The sequence below is a fragment of the Candoia aspera genome, chromosome 11, assembly GCF_035149785.1.
Source record: "Candoia aspera isolate rCanAsp1 chromosome 11, rCanAsp1.hap2, whole genome shotgun sequence".
Classification (NCBI taxonomy): domain Eukaryota; kingdom Metazoa; phylum Chordata; class Lepidosauria; order Squamata; family Boidae; genus Candoia; species Candoia aspera.
In genome coordinates this window covers 23494963-23518844 of record NC_086163.1, presented here as the reverse complement: position 1 = coordinate 23518844, position 23882 = coordinate 23494963, and the positions used below count along the sequence as shown (strand labels likewise).

Genomic DNA, 23882 nt, shown 5'->3' with positions numbered 1-23882 from the left:
AGTCGGTCTTGTTATTGCTGTTGTTTTTAAGAGCAAGAAATACTAGAAGACGTTAGACTTTCCATATTGAAATTGTAACTATTTGTAATTTTATTCTTGCTTGGATGCATCTTCAAAAGTTGGCCTTTGTGTCAGATATTTAATTTGGTATGGTGAAAACGTATATTTAAAGAATCTAATTAACAGTAAGTTTGAGAACCATCTAATTTCTAAAGAGGTTGATGTTGCTTGGCTTTCTGTGCTGTTCATTATGTGGTGATGTGACTCATTTCGTAACACAGAAATTAGTGAATATTAGGGCTAGCCATAATCTTGTTCGTTACGTGTTCCTGTTCTAGGGACTCTGGACTCCTTGTGGCAAGCATATTGTAAGGAAGACAGCTTCAGTTAATGAGTTGTGTATAGCGTAACTTCATTTTTGACAGTCTTTAATTAAAACCTGCAGCCTTAGCTCTGTGCCTAAGAGCTGTGCCTCAGTTAAGAAAATACCACATTTCACAATAATTTTGCAGGTATTTGGCATCATTACCTTCCCATGTCTGGAAAAATGACCATGTCAAGAAATTTTTCAGCACTTCATGTCACTCCCCACAGTTTCAGAGTTCAAGTGAGTTTAAAGAGCAACCGCATCCTCAACCCTCTCCCAAAATTAAAAAAAAAAAAAAAACTTAGCCAGGTAATGACTGCCTAATACGTGATGTCCTTATTTTTTAGGTTCTGGCAATTCTTCCCTTTATAAAGTGGGTACCACACTGGCTGCTTCCGGAAGGTGAGATGAATTTAGCGAGCGCGTATAACATAGAAAAACTGTGAAATGTAGTTCAAGTTCCTGTGTAATTAGGGGAACTGGCTTTGGTTATCCTTTGAGGCTGAATTCCCAGAGGGCCTTCTCATTTTCATGAATTACACATTTTGTATTCATGCGAGTTCTTCCTGTTGCTAATGTTATGTCATCCTACTATTTTGAGCAAGGCTCCCTGGCCTGCTGATGCATTCTATGGGCTGGTTCTGATCAGTACTTTCAGGGCATAGAACAGTGTTTCTCGACCGCAGCAACTTTAAGATGGGTGGACTTCAACTCCCGGAATTCCCCAGCCTGCCATGCTGGCTGAGGAATTCTGGCAGTTGGAGTCTACCCATCTTAAAGCTGCTGAGGTTGAGAAACTCTGCTATAGAGTTTTCACCTGGAAAATCTGAAATTGTACTGCAAATCCATGCTGTTCCCTTGAAGCATTTTCTACCTGTGTTGCTCCATGAGAGTAAATCCCGAAATACATGCATCGCTGTAGAAGGCGATCCATGACAAGCACCCTGAATCATGTTACTTCTACAAATAAATGTCTGCGAGAGTCTTGTCTTGAAATGAGCATGCAGGATATGGTGGGATGATCCATCTACAGTTGAGGGTAGCTCACCCAGCACTGTCAGATCAGTGGCTCCCTAACTGAAGCGGGTGGGTTGAGCCTTACCTTAAACTTAAAGCCCTTTGGCTTTTAACCTTTTAGAAATGCGCAGTTAAAGGTGTCCAAGGTCCAGCAGCCTCCTTGGAGATGTAATAGTTCTGTTACTTCTTAGTGAACGAATCATCCCTGTTTGGCTTTTCGCTCTCCCTTAACAGACCCGTCTGTGGGGTTGCCGGGGTCCAGTCTGCACAGAACAGTCTTCAGCATCACATGCCACATCCAGCTGCCACAGCAGTTGCGCTGTCACACTGCTCTCATTCAGGGGGCACCGGATCCGCATTGGCCTGCAGCCGTGCCCAGATGGAAAACTCTTCCCCTGTTTTGATGACTTCAAGTCTGCAAACCCCGCAGGCCCAGGAGCAAAATGGGATTTTAGATTGGCTACGGAAACTGCGGCTGCACAAGTACTATCCAGTTTTTAAACAGCTGACCATGGATAAGGTAAGATGCGGGGTTCCCCAGGAGGATATGGTGTGATTTCCTTTTCTACTGCTGCCTTCCTCCCATGATCTATAGAGAAAAAGCAGACATTTGAAAAGACTTAAGACCGTGATCATAACTGCTGATGCGGCTCAACTAGTTTAAATTAAACTGGTTGGGTGGTTTCTAAGTTCAGAATAATAGTAAGGATGTACTTCTTTCTAAGGAAGTCCTACTCAGAATATTGCGTGCTTTTATATAGTGGCTTTTTAGAAGCTTCCTTGCGATACCCAGCACGTACTGCCTTTCTCCTTTTTGTATAAAAACTGAGCTACCCAGACTCAGTTTCCCAGTCCACAAATTCTATCTCTAGCAGGCAGAGTCCTTTGATAATCTAGGGAAGAGCTGTGCCAACGTCGACTTTACTTAGACAAACTCTTTTAAAATGTCTTTTGTAGCAGTTCTTTCAGACATATATGTTTGTAAAGCTCCTACCACCTTACTCTGGTTTAAAAACAATGCTGGAGTGCCCTCTGGCGGAGGTTAATTATAAGTCGCTTAAACCTGGAGCTCTAATGTGCGTCTTCCAGAATGTTTTTAATCTGGGTATTTTGGCGTACCTTTAGATGGAAACGGAATATGGTACGAGGCTCAGTTTTATCATTTAATATTTTCCTCTATTTTATGGGAATACACCCCAGTTCAATATGCCTGCTTTAATATTCTCAGTTTCATCAGTGCTTTTATGTCTAAAAAATGTGCTGATTATCTACGTGCTCCTGTGGCTTTGGGCATTGGAGTCCCTGGTGATCCCTTGAATGGGCACTAACCCGCAGCGGGTGCCCTGATGACCTTCTGCGCCACTTCACTTGCATCTGTGTGTCTGGTTAAGAGAGAAACCACTCCATCGGGCCTCTCCCAAGTGGCGCTTTCCCAAACGTGCCAAACCGCAAGGCCCTCCTTCCTAAGCTGCGTGAAGTCACTCAGCAGATACCAAGATACAGCATCGACGCCACCGGGAGAGCCATGAGTTTAGAGTACAGAATGGTGACTGACGGCTCAGGCGGGGTCTCTTCTGTCCAAATGCTCTGCTACCGTCTCCCGAAGGACTAATGCCTTGGTGGAGCGTTACATTTTAAAAAGAATGTTAAGGGGACTCATAACGAAGGAAGGTTCATGTTGAATTGCACGCAGTTTTAAAGCATGCCAGGTATCGGTGCACTATAAAATTGATATTCCTTTCCGTACAAGTTCTTGAGCCTCACCGAAGAAGATCTGAACAAGTTTGAAACCCTCACCATGGGAGCGAAGAAGAAACTCAAGACCCAGCTGGAACTGGAAAAGTAGGTATCACAGCCAACTGCAGAAACATACGCTGTTTTCCTCCACAGGGTGATTTGTAACTAGTTCTAAACAAACTTGGTTTTTAACAAATAAATCCAAACCACTTAGGAATGCATTCTGTGCTCTTAAAATAGTACTGTTCTATGTTAAGCTAATATAGAACAGTGCATACTTGATTTTTTCTTTAAATGCTGGCTAGGATTTGGAGAAATCTGTCCTCCACACTGGGACAGATTTGATCCTGGTTGGGAGGGTCATTAGTTTGGTTCCAGCCCGCTCCCGTATCACGGTGGCCAGTACAGGTAGTCCTCAGCTGACAATGGCACGACTTCACACAACCACATCTCTTAGCGATGGCAATTCCGACAGTCCCAGTTGCCATCGTTAAGCAAGGACCGCACAGGTTACTAAGCAAGGACCTCATTTGATTGCGACTCCCAACTTCCTGCCGGCTTACCCATGGGCTTTGTTTCCGGGAGGCTGGCAGGGAAACACGATCACGTGACTGCAGGGTTGCATTTGTGAGCCAGATGCCGAGCGCCCAGATTGCAATCATGTGACCGCAGGGATGCTGCGATGGCCGGAACTATGAGGACGTGTTGTAAGTACCCTTTGTTCAGCACCGTTGCAACTTTGAACGGTCCCTGAACTACTGGTCGTAACCTGAGGACTACCTGGTACCTGCACTAGCTCTGAATGATCTCACATGCTCACAGAACAACCATCCGTTTATTGGTGTTGGGAAAGGGATTACGAACGGGTGTATCCGAAAACTGCAGTCTGGCTAGAAGACGTACTAGGATTATTGTACTCAACTCGATTGCCCACGTTTTTTTTACTGCAGAGAAAAGTCAGAGAAACGGACCCTGAACCCGGCACCCTCCCCATCTGTGAGCACCGGGGTGGCCAGAGTCCCTCCCACCACTCACATCGGCCCTATACAGACCATTCGCGGGAACCACGCAGCGGGTAAAGGGGGCGCGGGTTCTGGATGAGTGGGCTTCTCGCCTCATGCTGTCTTGAGCCTTTACTGACCTCATGCTTGATGGGCGAGATCTAGGACTGGGTCCTCCCAAACAGCACTCCTGTTTCCTTTTGTTCCTTCAGTCGGATTTCCGTAGGGAGGCCTGTGACTTAGAGGCTCGCGCCCTCGATGAGAAGGCGTCTCGTTCGGTCGCAGCCCTCGCCTTCCCACCCCTCACAAGGGTTTCTGCTTCTCTCCCCAAGAACTGCACGTGGATGTGGATCGGCCCGTCTCCGCAGCCCCCCGCGAAGGGAGCTCCTCGGAGTCGTCCAGCCCCTCCTCCAGCCCCTCGGGAATCCAGCCCCGGGAAGAGAGCTCGGACAGCGCCGAGGAGAACGAGCGACGTAAGGACCCTGTTCCATTGTGTGGCGGTCCCCACCCCCCCCGGCCGACGCCATCGCTGACCCCCTTTGCCTTGCAGGTGTGGAGACCCACGCGGAGCCCCCCGAGAAGGAGAAGCCGGCAATGATCCTGAACCACTTCGGCTCCGTCTCGGCCAGGCCCACCGCTCAGGTCTTACCGGTGCAGAACGAGGCGGGGTCCAGTCCGTCTGCTCACCACCCCTTGCCGGTGCAGGTGATGGCTGCCGGCGCCTCCCACGTCCCTCCGATCAGAATATTAAACTCTATGCACAAATCGGAGCGCGGGAACGCAGACACGAAGCTCCTTTCTTCGCCTATGCACTCTCTTCTGCCCCTGGAAGAGAGGACAAAGTTCTCAGCCGGGCCACCCCAAAACAGCACCAAAATGGAGAAGAGCTTTGGGAGCGCCATGGTGGACAGGGTGCCCGCGTCTCCACACCAGCCCCTGCAGGTGCTCTCCGGCGTCCCGGAAAACGGCTCCTCCACACCGTCCATCCATTTCGGCCCACGGTGCAAGCTTGTGCACGCGCCCACGCTGGACCGAGTGGCGAAAACGTCCCAGCAGCCGGGCCTCCTCGTGGAGACCAGTGCCCCTGCCGCCTCCGCATCGAGCACGGTCTTCCACGTGGCCCGCCCCCCGATCAAGCTCCTCGTCTCGTCGTCCATCCCCGCAGATTCCCCGGTCGCAGGGCAGTCGTCCTGTTCCAGCGGTATGCAATTCAGCGTGTCCCCAGCAATAATAAGTCCTCGGACTGCTCTGTACACAGCCAACACCAAAGTGGCCTCTTCTGCCATGAGCAGCATGCCCGTCGCCCCCATGCCCAGCAGCACCTTCTGCGCCAACAGCAACCCCGCCTCCTCCAGCAGCCACCTGGCCACCTCCTTTGCCAACGTGAGCAGCCTCCCCAGCTGTCCTCCTCCCAGCTCCAGCCCCACGCTGTCCTCCGCTGCGGAGAACAGCTTCTACGGCGGGGGCTCTGCAGGGAGCGTCCCTGTCCCCAGTCAGAACCACCACCACCACCACCACCACCAGCAGCAGCAGCAGCCGCCTGGCTGCATGGTATGCAGTTCCTGCGGCTGCAGCGGGAACTGCGGCTCAAGCGGCATGACTGTCAGTTATGCGAACTACTTCCAGCACCCCTTTTCAGGACCGTCGATGTTTACATTCCCCTTCCTCCCCTTCAGCCCTTTGTGCAGCAACGGCTACGTCAACACCCAGCAGTATAACAGCAGCTCGGCCTTCCCCATGGTCCACTCCCCTTACGGCGGCGGCCCCACGCCGGACTCCCTCGTGGGCGGACAGTCCGCATTCGCGGTGCCCCCGATGCAGAGCTTCATGGCCGGCGCTGCCGGGGTGTATCAAGCACAGGGGATGGTGAACAACAACAGTGGCACGGGGCACAAAAAACCCGGGAACCTTTCCTGTTACAATTGCGGAGCCAGCGGCCACAGAGCTCAAGACTGCAAGCAGCCGCCGATGGATTTCAATCGACAAGGTGAGGAGCGGTGTGGCTGGCTGAAGGCAGAGTTGGTCAGGGGCACAAAATACACGGTCCGGGACTGTGGGTTCTGGTCGCGAGGACAGAGCGCCCCGCTGAAAACGCAAGTAGAATCGTGCCCTTCTTTGCCAGGTTCGACCCTGGTCATCTAATGGTCTGGGCGGAAGCACTGATCTGATGTCGTGAAGGACTCAGACTGGGATGCGGAAGGCCTGGGTTTAAGTCCACACCCTCTGCCCGGGCTACTCTAGAAGGTTAGCATGAGGACGAGATGAGGACAGGCTCCCACGTGTACTCTCCTCAACTGTTGAGAGAAAGGCAGAATATAAAAAATATAGAAACTTTTTTTTAATGTTCTGAAGTACAGGAGGAGCTGAAGGGGTAAATGCTTATTCTGGCAAGGGGAGGCTGAGCCTGAAAACCTTGTGAGGTGAGCCTTGTGGCGTTCCTCAACCAGTAGCAGTCCTGGGAATGCCCTTGACTTCCTTGAGAAAATGCTGTCTCTAAGATTAACCCTTACTGTATTCCCAACCTGTGAATCTGAATTGGGATTCTTACAATCTGAATTGTAACCTGTGCTAATTTACGTTCCTCCTTTTTCCTTCAGGTACATTTCGGTTAAAATATGCTCCCCCGGCTGAGAGTTTAGAGTCCACAGACTGACGTTAACTTCAGATGCAATATTTTGTGATGGCAAAAGTCATGAAGTAATTAGGAAACTTCAGATTGGAACATAAGGAGTCTATCTGTTGAGCTTATTAATGTTATTTTTTTAATCCAAAGGTGCTCTACTTCAACACTAGGAAGGAACTGAAATTTTAGGGGGGACTTTCAAACCCATTTTTCCTGAATTGCCAAAATTGTTACACAGATCTTAATGTTGGATCTCCCCGATGACAGGTGAGACTGGCCAACTGTCCTTTCTGTTGTATAGAAACTGCTGCACTTTTGCTGAAGAATGTTGCCATACTTTGACCTTCCATGCTGGAAACTTAAACTCCTGGGCAGCTATGTTATAATCTGGAGTGAGAGCCGGAGGCTGATGGTGCAGTGGCCATTAGCTTGCTGGACTCTTAGACCTCTGAAGCTAGATAAACATACCTACTTTTTCTCAAAATAAATCAGGCACTCCACTCTGGGATTTTAAAGGGTTGCACTACAGAAGAATGTATAATTCTGTTCTGACTATCTGCACTTCTAGCGAAGAGATCAGTGGAAGAGAAGTTCCAGCGGTTGGAAATAGGCACCAGCAGGCTATGCGACCTTCTAATAAAGAAAACTTAACCCTCTCTTCCTTCCTGTAGAACAGAGGTGAATGCTTTGCTTCATCCTGGCAACAGTAACGCTGTGCTTGTCAGCAGTTACTCTCATGTAGAACCAAGTTACCAGCTGTGGATTAAACTTAGTTCCCAAGGGTCTAGTGCCAGAGACTCGACTCGACGGTATTTTTTTTAAAAAATTCTCTTCTACAACTTCAGAAACTGTTAACAATGCAGTGGTTTCTGCCATGGGAAATGGCATCCTGCATCTGTAATAAATTTTAAAATTCAGACTCTTCCAGGAGTTTGTTGGATTTAGAAGGCACAGCGTCCAATGCAGTAGCATGCCTTTTCGTTACTTAGAAGTTTATAGTCTGCCTCTTCCATTCGATGTACACTATAAACTGTTAGCTTCGGTAGCAGCCAGTAGCGCTTATACAGTAGGGTTGGCACCACGTGGATTTATCTGCCAAAGGGAGGCAATCCTTTTTTCCCATTAATCCTGCCTGCTGCATCGGTGGTTGTAGCTCTCTTGCTTCATTGATAGGACTGAAGTTTGGGCTGCCTCGCATCATAGTCGTGCTGTGGGCAGGCAAACAGGCTGCAGCGATCTGCCAGATGACTTCAGATGCCAGAGCTCAGCGTGGCTGGACGGGAGACGGGACTGGCCGGGTCGCCACACTGAATACGTATGAACTTGTGAAAACCTGTGTGCTGTTTTGTAGCGCAAGGGAGCTTCACTCTGAACAGGAGGAGTGGGAATATCAACGGTTTCACTCTTTCTGTGAAGCAGTGTCGAGTTCTATTTCTGTTGCCTTTGAAACTGACATTCTAGCAGGCCTGTACCTTACTGCAGTTATTTCTATGCAATGGAGCACTCGACTTCCATATCCTCCCTTTGGCTTCACCAAAACAGTGTTAGATGGGCATGAGACAGACTAAGTTAGTTGAACTTTGTTCCCCCTGAACTCTGGGGTAGTAACGTGGCTGCTGTTAAAATCAATACGTCAAGGTTGTAACGTGCAAACTTCATTTGTAATGCCCTGAATTATTGAGGCTGCTGCTGTGTACAGTTACTGTTAGGAAAATCAGAAAACTGTACCCAAAGTGGATGGGAGCTCAGAGCAATTTACTTTGCCTTAATGATCTTGCCATGAGTAGAAGCAGCCTGCCGTGGTTATTTCATCTTTCAGTTCATGTTTACTCTTAAAGTTGAGGACATGCCTAGTAGTCTGGAGTATGTGCTAAGAGCCAAATGCCCATTAAAAAAGAAAAAGAAAGAACCCAACCACCACCCAGGCTTAGCAGAATAAAACCCTTATTGGGTATCTTAACTGGGAAGCCTCTAGAAACCTGCCTCCGTTAACATCTGCACGATTAAAAGACGCGATTGTCTTCCCTCAGAAGAAACACCTTCTCAGCCGTCCCACTGTCACAGAGAACTGCTTTGTTCTAATGAAAGTTCAGAGAAAATGCAACGGAACCCCTGGGAGAAAACCTGAGCTCGCATTCTCGTTTCACCTCTGCAAGCCTCAGTTTGCCTCGTAGTTCTAACTGTATTCCTCTTCCCCACTCTTCAGATACAAAGCGGTTGGCAGCGTTTCATGCAGGAATAGATGCTCACGGCAGGCCTCACACGCAAGGGAGGTCAAATGCTTTTTAAAACATGCTAGCTGCGTGCCTCGGCTTGGTTGCAGCTTTGCACCGAAGGACTGGAAAGAATGGGTCTTTTCACGTGAAAAACGGCACACAATGTAGAACCGCCCAAAGTCCCAGCCTAGAGGGGGTGGAGCGCTTCCTTGCTAAGAATCCAACAGCGTCTGTATTGGAGGGAGACGAGTTTCATTGATTGCGCTGTAGGGTACCTGCCGGGTGTGCCGTTTAACTAACGCGAACCTAACGGAGCACTACAAAACTACAGGCTAGCGACTGATTGAGCAGCTTTCGGTTAAAAATCATGCCTTCCGTGTTACCCTGAAATAAACACTACCAGATACGATACTTCATTTCAAGGCCCAAATCATCTTAACTGACCAGATTGCTTATGCTGGCAGAGGATGTTCTTGTTGCAGACAAGTAGGCTTTTCTGCAACCCGCTTAATGGGCTATACCTGAGAGCAGAAATTAAGGATGGCAGCAATTCGGAAAGCTGCCACTATCTGCAATTTCCTCTCTCCCCCCCTTTGGAGTTATCTCTGTAAACTAAACTCTAACTTATGTAGGAAACACCTGCGTCCCAAAATCGCAGGTTAACGTGTTTTCCAGTTACAACTTCCTGTTTGGAACAAAAGGCACTCCTTTGCCCATTTCGAGCCATTTCTTTCACACCTAGTATTACAAAATGTGCATGTAACTTTATATAAATATCGAAAGTTTTGTAAATATTTAATATTTACCTAATATGATTTTGAACTGTAAATGTCAAGTATTCTGGTATTGGGATTTTTATGTTTTATTATACTTTGTTAAAGGTAAAATTGTACATTTTTAGAATGTTTTTATCTGAGTAAATTTAATGTACTGAAGAAATAAAAGACCGCAGTGTCTTTTCAGCTATCCTCAGTTGACGTTTTCTTCTCGGTTGAGGCTCGGGATGGTATGGCTTGGTGCAGGCTAACTCTTTCAACAGACCGGCTCAGAAGCGGGAGCTGCACGCAAATAGTACTAAACTGCAAAAGGCGGCAGGGCCGTGCTGCAGCCTGGCCGATAAGTAATCTACTCAGCAGGCATTTCTTTTATTACAGCCTTCACAGTCCAGTTCTCTCTCGTTGCATTAGAATTACGACTTGGAATTCCAACCCAGAGATGACCCGGAATTCCAGGAGTCGTGATTTCAGGCAACCAGGCCGACGGCAGCTGCTTTAACGTGCTACTCCTGTACCAACTTCTTGGGTGTCACTTTACATAAAATACCGGACCCCGACTTTCAGAAACCTCATAGCCATTCACTCTGCAAGAGCAATGCCATGCAAGCCAACTGCAGTGGACCGACGGGGGCCAGGTTTTGGATGGATGTCTGGAAGACAACTTTTCTGTCAGTTGGGACTGAACTACCCAGGTCAACGCTTTTCTAAAAGAAAGCAACAAGATGTGGTCTACCATGAAGACATTACATTTTTTACAATAAAATGAGATCTCACAATGACTATTTTAAAAGCAAACCCTGAATAGGTGAATTAGAGTGAGAGCCTGCAGCATGCTTAGATTTAGCGTGGTTTTTCTTCCTTGCTGGAAGTTAGATTCCTTTAACACAATCATATCTGCACATTAACATATAAGAGTAAATTTACTACATTTCTGAAGAATCAAAACAGCTATCTGAAATACTCCTTTTGCATAGGACATAACTCTGTTAACAGTAAAACGAAAATTCAGTCAACATGCAGCAGATACAAAGTTTTAGTGAGAGAATCCACACACATTCTTTGTAATTTTACATACAGCCTAGTCTTTAATAAAGAGAAATTATGTTGTGTGAAATTAAAATGGAAGGAAACCAAGGTTTTCAGTAAGGACGCAATGCAGATTCAGTCTTTGCTCCACCCTTTCCAGCTCAAGAACTTGGCAGGTAGAAAGACGAATATGCCGAGATGTGCACAAAAACACACAATTGCAATGGTTAAGAAGCTTGCCTTTGCCTGTACCTGATCCTGAAGGCTCGCATCTCTCATTTGCAAAATCCCTTCCTTCAAAACAAGTAGTCAATACCATTTGAAGGATAAAAGGAAGCCCTCTTTTTTTTTTTAGGGTGAGATGGGCGGATTTGATTAAAAAAAAATGCATGACAGAATACAAATATATTAGAGTTCTTAACTGTTAAGTACATAAGCTAGTTTTAAAATACACACTTCCTAAACTAAAGCTATGCTCGGTATATAGTTATAATTAGCAACTGGTGTTTTGTTGATACCGCGTAAAGTAGCAACTCCAGGGAATTGACCCTTCTCTCCACCACATGCACTGATTCTCCAAACACCAAGAAATTCAAAGAGTTTTACTCCTCAGTGTTCCCTTTCAGGAAAAGCAATTTTTAGGAGCTGAAATATAAATTAACAGGATATATCACACAGATGTATCTCAGGTCGCTACTTAATATTCAGCCCAGTTCCTATGATTTGAGTAACGCATACATTCTTTTTATTGTCAACTTAACATGCGTGTTATGTTGCTCAAATTCCAGAGGCTTTTAAAAAGCAAGTACACCTGTGCAAATTTATAGCAAGTCTACGAAGCTGGGCGGCTTATCCATACTGGCACTCATCTGTTAAATATTTACAAACAATGAAAGTACATTGAGAACACCCGCAAAGCACAACTACTTGAGCAGGCCGGTGACGTGACATCCCTTTCTTTTTCCTGGGGGGGTGGGGCAGGGTGTAAAAACTAGGCTAGGCTACAAGCCGACGGGCACGGCGTTTACACGGAGGATTTCATGCCAAACGTTTCCTGAGAAGCATACACCATGTATAAGAATCCGTCCTCGTCCTTTTCGCTCTCGTACACCTCCGAAATGGGCGTGGAGACGCTCACCATGCTGTGCCCGTTCACCAGCAAGAAGAAAGCTTGGTTGGAATTCAGCTGCAGCCGCCGTCTGGAAGGAAATGGGAAGCTGTCAGGAAAGACGCGCCACGAGCACCAGCATTCAGCTCAGCAGCAGTTACTGTGGGCCTAGCTGTGGGAACCCCCAATTTGGTAACAGCCTCTTCCTCCTCAACACATCCCAAAAGGATCACCCAAGGACTCGCACAGCTACGTTGATCTTCCCACGCATTCCTCAGCTGGAGGGTTGCACTCCCTTTTGAGCAGACCTCCAGGGACTGGCTTCCTGCAACTGGCGGGACCAAAGCCACGCGGGCCCACAGAGGCCACTCCCAGATTTCGAGAGGGCTGACAAAATTGAGTCCTCCTCCCCCGTATGCCCAGCTCTCATCTCTGTCTCCTCCAATGCACTGAACAGACGCCGGGCTGCTTTTCCGAGTTTCCACCTTGCTCGCCCGCTCTTGGAATACACACCCACCTTCCTCAGCACCGACCGGCACGGGGCTGTCAGAAAGCGGAGCCCGATGGCACATGCCCCCTATTCAGCTCTGCCCCTGAGTGAGTCGAGGACAGGCCACGTTTCTTAAGATCTGGTTTTTGCCCCAAGTTGGCCGAGCTGGGGTTTATTTCTATTTATTTATTTACGTATTTGATTTCTATAGCCGCCCATCTCAGCAAGTGACTCTGGACGGCTTACAACAATAAAACTATAAAACAGTTAAAACAATTACAGTTAAAACAATTAAAATATATAATAAATACAAAATAAATATACATGGCTGCCAAGTAAGCAATGTTTGGATGTTAATACAGCCAAGAGGCGGGACCATCCACATGCTCGAGGCCCCGGGCACAAAGCCAGGTCTTCACGGCCTTACGAAAGGCCAGCAGGGTCTGTCTGGGGCAGTGCAACCCCATCCAGAACCAAAGATGGTTTATTTGCTACAGCCACTTGTCTCGGCTTAGCATCCTCCAAACATTTTGGAATCACAATTCCTAAGAGTTCTTAGCCGGCGGAGTCCGCTGGGCTCAAGGCAGGGAAGCCTTTTGTTTCTTAGGTATTACAAACAATGGATCTGCATGCAAGTGATTACAGATTAGATACCTGATTATCTTGATAAGCTCGCTCATGTTGACATGATCTGGGACCAGAAACTTAGTTTTATCCAGAACAGGGAGCTGCTTCTCTCCTTTATATCGTTCAATAATTACCTAGAAAAGATGCCAAGAGTAGAGGCCAAGTTTAAATTCACATTTTATGGCTGGATTGGCACAAAATGGAACCATGTTCTTCTAATGCATGCCATTTAGCACCACTTGTACTACAGATGTGGGATTCGTACTGTCACCTCATTCCAGGTCCACAGCCCTGCAGTTCCTGCTGGCAGCTTAAAACCAATACAGTGAACAACACGAAGCCTGTATCAAAATGCACGGATCTATAGGGTTGCCTTTATTCTAATGAAAACCCCGGTGGGGTGTGTCCAGAATTACCATGATAGGTTCAGAATAAGACAAGTAAGAGACAACTGCAGGAGAAATCATGGAAGTCAGGGTAACAAAAGGGACGTCTCAAAAAGGGCTGCAAATATAACAACAAGAATCCCAACATCTGCCCAGAAGTTCTCTCTGCTTCTTGAGGTCACTGAGGAAATCACCACATGGGCCCAGAGGAAAGCTCTCCGCCCTGAAGAGTAACCGAATCTGCTTTCTAAAGAAACTGATCAACCAAACATTACATACAAGATGATCATAGTACAATTCTACACATGTCTACTCAGTATAAATTATAAATTTTAATGGAATTGGTTCCCAGACGAGGTATAGGCAGGAAGATGGGCTCAAAAGAGTCTATCATTTGAGATTTTTCACCAATTTTTACATGCTCTGAAAAATCAGTTTGAACACTATTATAGAACAACGTTTGCTAGCACCTTATAACATAACTGGGCTCTTTGTTAAGCAAAAGAGGGGCCATCTTGAAAATGGACAACCTGGGTTTGGCATTCAGAAATAGAAAAGTGCCATTGAAGGAGATTATGTAAGCCTACTTAAGCAGAATGGCTGCCATTAGTTAGAAAGGCCAGTGTCAATTTGACTAAAGAGATCATATGACAGATATAAAAATGGAACTGGATGTAACTGCTTTGCTCCATTGTTAGTTCTTTTGGGGGGGGGAAAGGGAAAAAGAAAGGACTATTTGGGCTTCAAATCTAAAAATGAATGTTCCTTAAAGTAACAGTTTCCTTTTTTTTTTTAATAGAAGGAATTGTGTGTTTAGAAAGTAAACAGAATTAGATATTTGGATATGTGATTATTTTGTGCTGGCTGATGACCGCAATATTTATTTATTTATTTATTTATTTGTGTGATTATTTTGTGCCATTTGTTTTCTGCTATATTTGGCACTGGAAAAAAAGGAAAAATGTAAATATGCTACTTGCAAAAATGTGCTGACAGGATCCCTCTGTCAGATCTGTTCCTTCAATTAAATCGTTATTACTATCATTGGAAAAGAACACTTGGGCTTTGAAAGAGCTTTGAAGTTCACAACTCTTCAAATTACAAAAAGAAGTGACCAATTAAAAGAAACTTTAACAGCACATCGTTTTCCACAGGCTATTCTTTTCCCCTTACAACCTTAATCTGACCCTAAACATTACATGTTATTGGGCAGTATGTTATACTGAAAACAATAGGTTTTTTTTAAAAGTATGCTATGCAAGACTGAAGAGAGTCATTGAGGGAAAATCTATGCACTAAAACAAAATCTATCAGCCTTTTCCAATCTTTTCCCTTAATTCCCAGCTAGCATCACCACTAACCAAGGATTATAGGAACTGTAGTCCAACGTATCTGGGCCAGAAAGACTCAAACGTAACACCATGAACATAAATCTCCAAGGCTACCCCATCTTGTACATAAAAACAATACATCCGTGTGACACCTTGCAACAAAGAACGATGGCAAGGCTGCAAATCAGAAAGTTCACTCCAGGAATCCAGTCACAGAACTCCCTTCTAGTACCGTCATTCCTAGATGGATTAGTCAAGGTTAAGGTTTAGGAGATTTTATTTCTGGCTGATGATGATACCTATCATGGCTTTTACCAGTGCTTGATTTTTGTTTTCTTATACTAATTTTCATCTAGTTATTTATTCTGTTTTACTTTTTCCTCTGTTTGATGTTGCACACTGCCCAGAGTCCCTGCAAATGGGGTGGAGTGTTCATCTATGTATTATAACATAAAGGAACAAACAAATCAATTATGTAAGTTAAGAAAGAAATTTAATAAATGCACAGTTTTTCCTTATTTTTTTACTGCCTTATTTGACAGAATTTACTTGTCCCTGCCCTCGACACTCTGGCCATCATCTCTTCAGTTAACAGGCTGTTACCAAAGACCGCAGAATGCTGCTGTGTAACCTCTAGCAAATTAAATTGTTTTTAAAAATTGCAAGGACCATCTCAGCAGCTACTTCCAATGGCCTTTCAGAAGTCTGCTCCCTGAAGTTGGCCTGATTCCCTTCCTTGAAATTGCAAACTGATCAGGGGCAGAAGACTCTCCAGGCTGTCCCTGCACGCAAGACCCCCTTAACCGGAGAAGGGGGCAGCATGCTGTGCAGACAGCCCAATCAGCCGCTGATCCGGATAATCCAGAGGGAAGGGCAGAAATGGAGTGGGGGTAAGCCCCCAGCTGGTCTGCAATGCACAATGCCTGCAAGGGGGGTTGTCCAATAACTGCACAAGCTTCATCAGGCACACAGTCACTTGGCATCCTCCCTGGGCCTGTCACTCGACCGGAAACAGGCAAGAGTCTGCCTGGCATCGCAAAAGCATCCTGCATCCACCCAGGCCTTTGGCGAGGGTGATGGAAGCCCCCTTTGTTTATTTGTTCTCATCTAGTTTTGTCATTTCTGTCGTTTTAACTTTCATTGTGGTGATGGTGGTTTCCTTGTATTTAAATGTTTTTAACGATTTGTAAAAGAACCAGTTTGGTGTGGTGGTGAAGGCAGCAGCCTAGAAACCAGAAGGCTGTGAGTTCTAGTCCCACCTTGGGCACAAAGCCAGCTGGGTGACCTTGGGCCAGTCATTCTTTCTCAGCCCCAGGAAGCAGGCAATGGCAAACCACTCCCAAAAAACCTTGCCAAGAAAACTGCAAGGACTTGTCCAGGTAGTCTCAGAGAATTGGACACGATTGAACGAATTAACAAAATTGTAAACTGTCGAGAGTTGCTGGGAATTGGATGGCATATAAATGCAATAAACCACCCTCCCTGAGCCTGTCCGATGCTCCTTAAAGCAACTGCATCTTTTCCTGGAACAGGCTCAGGAAAAGATGGGTACAAGTTCAGGAGGCCTTTGGGAGGTGGCCCACCTCCCAAAGGAGTGCCCACCCTCTATTGGCCCAGCTCTATTCTGTGTACACAGTCCTACAGCGCAGGAGGATGGGCAGGCTTAACCCAGAAAGAGGCAATCAATTCAGAGAACAGCCTTAACTCTAACCCCCACCCCACCCAAGTCCCTCTGTGAGGCTGAAGTCAACAAAAGCAGATGGGGTTCCAAGTTGACTGAGAAATCCTCAGGGACAGAATTATCCTTGGGCCTTGGATTCCCTCTGCCCTGATCTGCCCAGCTGGATCACTATTTCCTTTGTATTCTCTTTGTATCTAGCTTGAGAACTAAGGACCCGAAGAAATGCAACCACAAGCTCCCCAAAGTTTTGGATTTGGAGGCCTTTTCCTGTACTTCCTTGCCAAGAGGGAGCGGGGATGCTATTAAGTATGCTCTGAAGAGGGCTGCCTGTCATCAACAGAGGCATCACTTCTTTCCCAGACATCTCAGCATCTAATATGGCTTTATTCATTTGACTGAATTCCTATTCTTCTGTTGTAATACTATTTCTGCTGTCTTGCGATGGTTCTGTAGATGTATGCTTTCTGTCCCTTTGTGGTATGTGACCTGAGTTTTCACTCAGGGCCAACAGAAACCTTATCCAGAATGCCTTAATGAAGCAGAGAAAAGGAACTTCAAACTGTATGGAGAAAGACTGGAATTGATTATTCTCTTCCTCCAGATCTTCTTCTCTCAAAATAAACCGGAAGCTTGTGAATCCAGTTCTCCCTGTTATTTCAGTCCACTTCCTTTCTCCATTCAGTTACTTATTAAAAGAAAAGCCAGCTGCAATCAGAAACTGAGCTCTGAAGCAAAGTAAGTTGTTATCCTTCTTTAAAATAAACCATAAAGCAGGGCAAACTATCGTGACTATGTTGGCTGGAATTGTTAACCCCTTGGACCCTCCACCCTCAAATCCTGCTGATTCTGTTAATCACGTCTCACCATTAGACAGACCACGCGTACAGTTTGAAGCCAACTCACCGGTATCTTTGTTGGGTGCTGTTCTCGAATAAGCCTGACATCTTCTACCCTTTGTTCTAGAAGGGAAAAAGGTCATAACTAAGTTCTATCCCACAAAAAGAAAATAATTAAGCTTGTTTAAAGCCAGCTACCCTTTATCAAAATACAACAAGAACTTGAATCCCCCGGTGGGAAGAGATGGATGGGGACAAATTTAACAAATACAATTAAATAAATAAACAAACAAACTTCTTCAAAGAAATATCAATGTACCCGGCTGTTATCGTACTGCTAAGCCCCAGAGGTCCTATGTAAGATTTCCTCCCCACCTGACATGGGCCTATTGGATTGCTTCTGCGCACGAAGGCTTCGTAAAGGAAAACAAAGAGCAAATATGACCTTTACTTTCATTTTCAGCAGTACAAAAACAAAACAAAGTCCCAGTTTTTTCAGCCGAAGCAGGAAAACCAGTTTAGGCAGAACAAAAACAGCATCAACCACCAAAAACACACACACGCACAGTCTTCTTATATATATCTTTTGCAGGAGGAGGAGGAGGTAGAATTATTATTTTATATTTAAGCCTGGACCCCATTTAACAGCTTTGAACAGCTGAATTAATTCTCTCTCTGGCAGAAACAAAGCAATTTGTGAGCCTTGCAAGAGCAGATTCTTTTCCTCCCAACCATTAAATCCATTTTTTGCCGGGGGGGGGGGGGGGGGACGCTAAGTATTTTCTTCTGCCTCGGGTCTGTAAGGAGTCATCTGCCAATGAGTACTGCAGTCACCCATGTAATTAGTGAAATAATCACCTGTGATTCAACATTTCCACAGCGACAACAACTAACCCAGCAGTTCCTACCTCCATCCTTCCTCTCCTGAGGGGTGTTAAACGCCTCAAGAAAGGCTGCGCCCCGACATTCCTGCTTGCTGTATGAACCCTGGCAATGCCCAGGGAATGCGAAGCAGACAATCCTCTGGGAACATGCAGGGTATTCCCCCCTTGCCAAGGAAGGGCAGGCCAAATAAAGCCGCCAGCCGCCCTTCCCACACCCCCAAAAGCGCTCTGTGGCCGAGATCACACAGACTGACCGGCTCATCCTCCTAACCTTGAAACGCAATGACCGCCGGGACCCTCCCATGGGTAAGCGCCCTCCGAGGGAAGGTGTGCCAAGCGGGCATGCTGCCAGCGGGCTGACAATGCCCTGCGAGTGAGGAGGAAGCGACTGGCAGCCAGGCCTGTTTACATCTGAATTCTAAGAAACCGGTGGCGAAATAGACAGGCCCAGCACCGACATGTTCCCCAGCTTCAGCTTTTTGGGGGGTGGGAGAAAAAAGGTCCCCCCGGAGAGGCATCGTTGGGCACATGGGGGTGGGGGGAGAAAACTGGGATGGCTTTTGGCAATTTGCACCACACCAAGAGGTGGGTGGGGGTCTTCTGGGGGGTGCCGAACTCCTCTCTTGCAGCTGGGGGCGAGCGAAGGGGCACAAGAAGATGCCAGGCGCTGGGGGGCTTCCTGGGGAAAAAGGAGGGGCGTGGGGGGTCTTTTTGGATCGCCAGTCCGGGGCTCCTTCCTCCACGGAGGCCCCCGCCTTTTCCCTCCACTCTTCCCGGGAGGGGGGACAATCCGGCAGGGAGGGAGGGAGTGAGGGGAAGGCTCTCCCTCCTGCCCGGCCTACTCCGCAGGGCTGTTGTGCGGGTGGCGGCTCGATGGGCCGAAGGAAAGCCATAAATAAGCAAAAGCGATAAATAAGCCGGAAAGGAGGGGGGCCCTCCCCCAACCCTCCGCCTGCCCCCCTTCCTCAGGCGGGCGATGGGAGGATTCCAACACCCATCGCCCGCAGCCGTCCGGGCGGAGGACAGCCGTGCCCCCCCCACCGCGGGAAAGGCCTCTGCCGGCGCCGGCGCCCCGAGGACCCCCGCGCCCCGGGGCCGGGCCGCCGCGCCCCCCGCCCTGCCCACCGAAGGTGCGTCGCTGCTTGAAGCTCTTCTCCGAGGGCATCGCGGCGGCGGCGGCGGCGGCGGCGGCAGCTCCCCTCCGCGTCTCTGCGGCCTCCTCAGCGGCGCGCGGCCTCCTCCCCGGCCCCCGCCCGCCCGCGGTCAGCTGACCGGCGCCGCCCCGCCTCCCGGGCGACGTCACAGGGCGCGAGGAAGGAGGACGCGAAGGCCGGGCCGCGCGCCGGCCCGCTCGCCGCCTGCGCCTCAGCTGCGCGTGCGCGGCCGCGGGGCCCCTGGCGACGAGCGGGGAGGCCGGCGGGGAGCCGGGCGCGATCGCGCTTGCGCACGTCGGGCACAAACGCGTCCCCTCCCGGCGGCGCGGTTACCTTGGCGACTCGGAGGAGGAGGGGGAGGCCCGGCCCTGGCGTCATCCCAGGCGTTGGGGATTACAACCTCCATCATGCTGAGCCAGCCAGGCCTGCTGCCTTCCTGAAGTGCTGGGCGACGGGTCCCATCCTCCCCAGCTTCCAGGCTCCTGGTCATCCCCAGAAATGTTGGCTTACAGTTCCCAAGATCCTGGACTACAACTCCCATCGTTCTTAGTGGCATGCAGTCTTTTTCCCCCTCCCACTCCCCTTTGCTGCCTTCCAGAGGCCTGGGCCCATCCTCCTCCTCCTCCCCTCCCCCTCCTCCGGCCTGGCCTTGTGGAGATGTGCCGCAGATGCACTTGCCTGCTAAAGATTGGCCTTTCAGCTCTGTTTGGCTCATTGTCTTGTTTCTTCTTCACTTGTTTCCTTTATTTCCGGTTTTTATTTTGTGCACGGCTCGGAGCACTTCCCTTCCGGCCATCGCCAAAAGCCCGTGTCAGCATCCATCCTTCTCCCCACCAGGGAGTCATGGGGCGGTTGCCGTGCTTGGGGCCCTGCAGGAGACCGGCACTCGGGGCCAGCGGCCTCCAGTAACAGGCCCTTCGTTCCTGATGACTCAAAGCCAAGTATTTCCTGTGCTGCATAATCCTACATCCTTTGGCCTCCACGGGGTGACTTGAATTTGAGGGAGGCTTGTCATCCACTTCATCATCCCCGGGACTTGCAGATCCTGGCTAACTGCAAGGAATGGCCCAAAGAAAGCATACCAGAACAGAGGAAGACAGCCCTAAAGAGAGGCAACCCCAATCTTTAAAGCCAAGATACCTGTTTCAGAGGAACTGGCGGGCTGCGGGCCACTGAGCCTGAACCAAAGGGCAGGTTGCTGTGGGATCTGAATGTTTCTAGTCCTTCTCAGAGGAAGGAAAAGAGGGCACAACTCCCAACCAATAATGAAAGCCATAAAGCTGCTGTCGTTGGCACAGGGACGTGAAAAGCCTTCTTGTATACTTCCTTCGCATCTGAGGAATGGAAAAATAGGTGCTGAACAAAATGGATCGCTCTTTGATCTCTTTGGTGAGGCTGTTCTAAGGCCAAGTTCCCACTAAGGGCACATTCACCCTGGCAGGAGGGTCACGGGGGGGCGAGTGTGGAGAGTAAGTTGATGGACATTGACTGTAGCTCGGGCAAAAGGGGCTGAAGCACATTTTTTATTAAGCCAATCTCAATAGCAGTAGTTTTCGCCTTCTTGTGGAGTGGATTTCCTGGTCTGGTCTACCTAGTGGAGCTGACAGTAAAATAATGAATTGTGAAATCATTGTGAGTTGTTCTGGATGTCCAACAGCTGTAAAGCTTCCCTCCTCCCCACCGCTCCATCATTGACCCCTCTGTCAAATTTAGCTGCTGTTCAGCTAGGAAGTCTGGAGCACATGTTGGGCTACAGCATGAAATAGTTGCTTTGTTGGGCTTTAGCATCTTCTCTGAACCTACTGGATAACCCAAATTAATCATCATATCAAATGTGATATATAAACTCAATCCCTTTCTCCACCCTTATCACCTATTAGAGGTACAGTAAAAGGCACTTGCTGTAGATGTTTGAGACTGACTGCTTGGCGTAAATTTTAGGAGAAGGATTTGGACGAGAGCAGTGGCCACCTGCAAGGTGGAATCAGAAGAAGCTTCAATACTATTGGGAGTATTTCAAGGCTTGGTTTAAGAAGAAATAAGGTGTGACCATTGGAAAACATGTTTTTTAGGATTAGCTGTAGAAGATACAGGCCCACCTCGTTTTACTACACTTTGCAGATATTGCAGTTTTTTTACAAATTGAAGGTTTGTGCCAACCCTGTGCTGAGCAAGTCTATCGGCACCATTTTCCCAACAGATTAGCATTTTTTAGCAATAAAGCATTTTTTACTTAAGGTATGTACATTGTTTTTTTTAGACATAATGCTATTGCACACTTAATAGAGTACAGTATAGTGTAAACATTACTTTTGTATGCACTGGGAAACCAGAAAAGTTCGCATGACTCGTTTTATTGAGGTGGTCTGGAACCGAACCCGCAATATCTCCAAGGTATGCCTGTACTGAGGTTCCAGAGGGCGAGTGGAAAGCATCTGTGATGCTAGCACTAAATTCCTCCAAGTTACACTTTTGCCTTTGAGGGCTTGGAGCCCACAGGCCTCCCTGTGGGTTGCATTTCACAGAGATGGGAAGACAAGATCGCAGCACTTTCTTTTGGATCCTAAAATCACTTGCCCGGCCTGGTGTCCCTTTCAATCTAGTTGGGGGTGAGGTGGGGAGGAACCATTTGACCGTCACAATATTTTCGACCATCCCTGATGACCAAAGTGTGTGGTGGTCACAGCAAGCCAGGTTTTGATATCTCAGGTTTAACACTGGCCACCTTGGTTAAAGCTGAAACATTCAGACAGTGCCTCCGAACAGAATCCCATATTGCAGATGCTGTAAGCCAATAGTGATGGGTAAGGCTTTCTTTGTGGCAGCAGTGTGACAGGGTGTGGTGAATCTTTCATGATTATTGACTTTTTAAATGCATTGAGTCCGAGCAATGATGAGGCATTCGCTCAAGGATCCTTGGCCACCTGCCTTATCCGCTAGGTCATGAGATTCAGCCTGTCAACAAGCAGTCCCAGTTTTGTGTATGGCTCCTCAGGCATAAATCCCACCGCGTCAGTGGAATTTAATCCTGAAGTAAATGTGCCCGGGACTGCAAAATGTGGCATTTTCACAGTTGCAGTCTCCTGCACTCTTTCAGAGCAAATCAGTGTTTCGTTTTCTCAGAAGTGAACCCCGCTGAATATGGGCAGAGACAAAGGAGGTTACTGCTAATTAAACGTGCATCAGATTGTCTATGTATGCAGTGATTTTTCTGATCAGGCATTTAATTGCTATAGCTGCTCTCTCTGCTGGAAAGTTGTAGTCCGAAACTTGTTTTCCACCCTAAAAGACTGCTATTGGTACGAAATACCATAAAGTTTACAATACTTTATCTTACACCGTATTTTATGTTTTTACTATAGACCAGCGAGAGGACGTTGAGTATGTAAATAACTCGTATCAATTAGATGTACATGTCAGATTCTTTGGAACTAAGGAATTAGCTAATTGACGGACTCGTCCCTGGGGGAGCTGGGGGGGTTGGCGACCGACAGGCGGCTCTGGCGTGGGCTGGTCCACGAAGTCACGAAGAGTCGGAAGCGGCTGAACGAATCAACAACAACAAGGAATTAACTGATACCGGGACTGCCTTTAAATCAGAGTAGATACAGTCTTTGTATTTTATTTCCCATGGAGATATATTTTAAGCCTTCGCTATCCATTTTTATATACCTCCTTTCCTACCTGCTGTCGTGCATTTATTGTTAAGCCTTCCCAAATGCATGCTGATGATGTCCGTTTCCGAAGCCTTGTTAACTCTTCTTTCCGGTACACCAAGATATCTCAGCAAAGGCACGGATAAAGTATAGTGTCCTGCACACAGCAGTGATTCTCAGCCTTTTTGAATCTGCAGCACCATACCGAACCTAGCAGTGGTTCTGTGACACACCAGGACACTATTAACCCTATATTGTATTTTTAAATGTGTAAGAGGTGGTTCTGCGGGAAGTCATACAATTTTCTTAAAATACCTGCCCTGTATTGAATACCTAGAATATACAGAGCACCAAAAAATATGGGGAAAAACAGGGCAAAAATCTCGTGGCACCCCTGTGGGCCAGGGCAGGCCGGCCGGGAAGCACCGGCACAGGGCAAAGGTAGCGCAGCCGTCCCTCCGGATTTACCGGTGGAAGAAGAGCGGCTCTTCCCCGCCTTGGGTTCCAGCGTGGCTTCCCGATCGGATACAGGGCAGCCACGGGACCTGCGTCTTTCCGCGAATCGCGGAGAAAAGGCGCCGCGCGGAGCAGCGCCGGGGGGCGCCCGGAACCGTCCCGGCTCGCCCGGCCGGGAAGCGAGCGGGAAAAGGAGGCGAGGCGAGGCGAGGCGAGGCGGCGGGGCCTCAAGGGGGCTCCGGAGCGAGGCTTTCGGCAGGAGCCTCGTTGGCGCAGTAGGCAGCGCGTCAGTCTCATAATCTGAAGGTCGTGAGTTCGAGCCTCACACGGGGCAGGCCTAGCCTTTTTCCTGCCCCTCCCGCGGCGGCCGGCGGGGGCCCCTGCAAGGCCCCGGGGAGGCCCCCCGCCCGCCAGCCCCGCCCGAGCTCCCTCCTTTTGCGGGAGAAGGGCTGCACCGGGGAGGCTCCGGCTCGGGACACCGCCTTCTGCCGCGCGGAGGTTCCGCCCGCT

At 48.1% G+C, this 23882-nt stretch overlaps 2 protein-coding genes and 1 non-coding gene across 3 annotated transcripts in view; 2 read left to right on the top strand and 1 right to left on the bottom strand.

Annotated features, from left to right (window-relative positions):
• The window catches only part of ZCCHC14 (zinc finger CCHC-type containing 14), a 30763-nt gene extending 20834 nt beyond the window's left edge, over nt 1–9929 (top strand). Inside the window, exons 6-13 of the mRNA XM_063313004.1 lie at nt 513–607; nt 715–769; nt 1619–1904; nt 3135–3226; nt 4072–4196; nt 4455–4595; nt 4673–6109; nt 6720–9929. Of these exons, the coding sequence (XP_063169074.1) occupies nt 513–607; nt 715–769; nt 1619–1904; nt 3135–3226; nt 4072–4196; nt 4455–4595; nt 4673–6109; nt 6720–6775 (2287 nt within the window). The 3' untranslated portion in view covers nt 6776–9929. The remainder of the gene's footprint in view (nt 1–512; nt 608–714; nt 770–1618; nt 1905–3134; nt 3227–4071; nt 4197–4454; nt 4596–4672; nt 6110–6719) is intronic.
• Nucleotides 9930–10638: 709 nt separating this feature from the next.
• MAP1LC3B (microtubule associated protein 1 light chain 3 beta) lies at nt 10639–19374 on the bottom strand. Its single transcript, XM_063313005.1, has 4 exons — nt 19232–19374; nt 17290–17345; nt 13016–13122; nt 10639–11962 (listed from the first exon to the last, which is right to left on the bottom strand). Exons 1-4 carry the CDS (start codon nt 19269–19271, stop codon nt 11788–11790), a joined length of 378 nt encoding a protein of 125 aa, XP_063169075.1. The 5' UTR covers nt 19272–19374; the 3' UTR covers nt 10639–11787.
• Nucleotides 19375–23633: 4259 nt separating this feature from the next.
• Nucleotides 23634–23706, top strand: TRNAM-CAU (transfer RNA methionine (anticodon CAU)). Its single transcript has one exon. It is a non-coding gene; the product is annotated as a tRNA-Met (tRNA).
• Nucleotides 23707–23882: the final 176 nt, after the last annotated feature.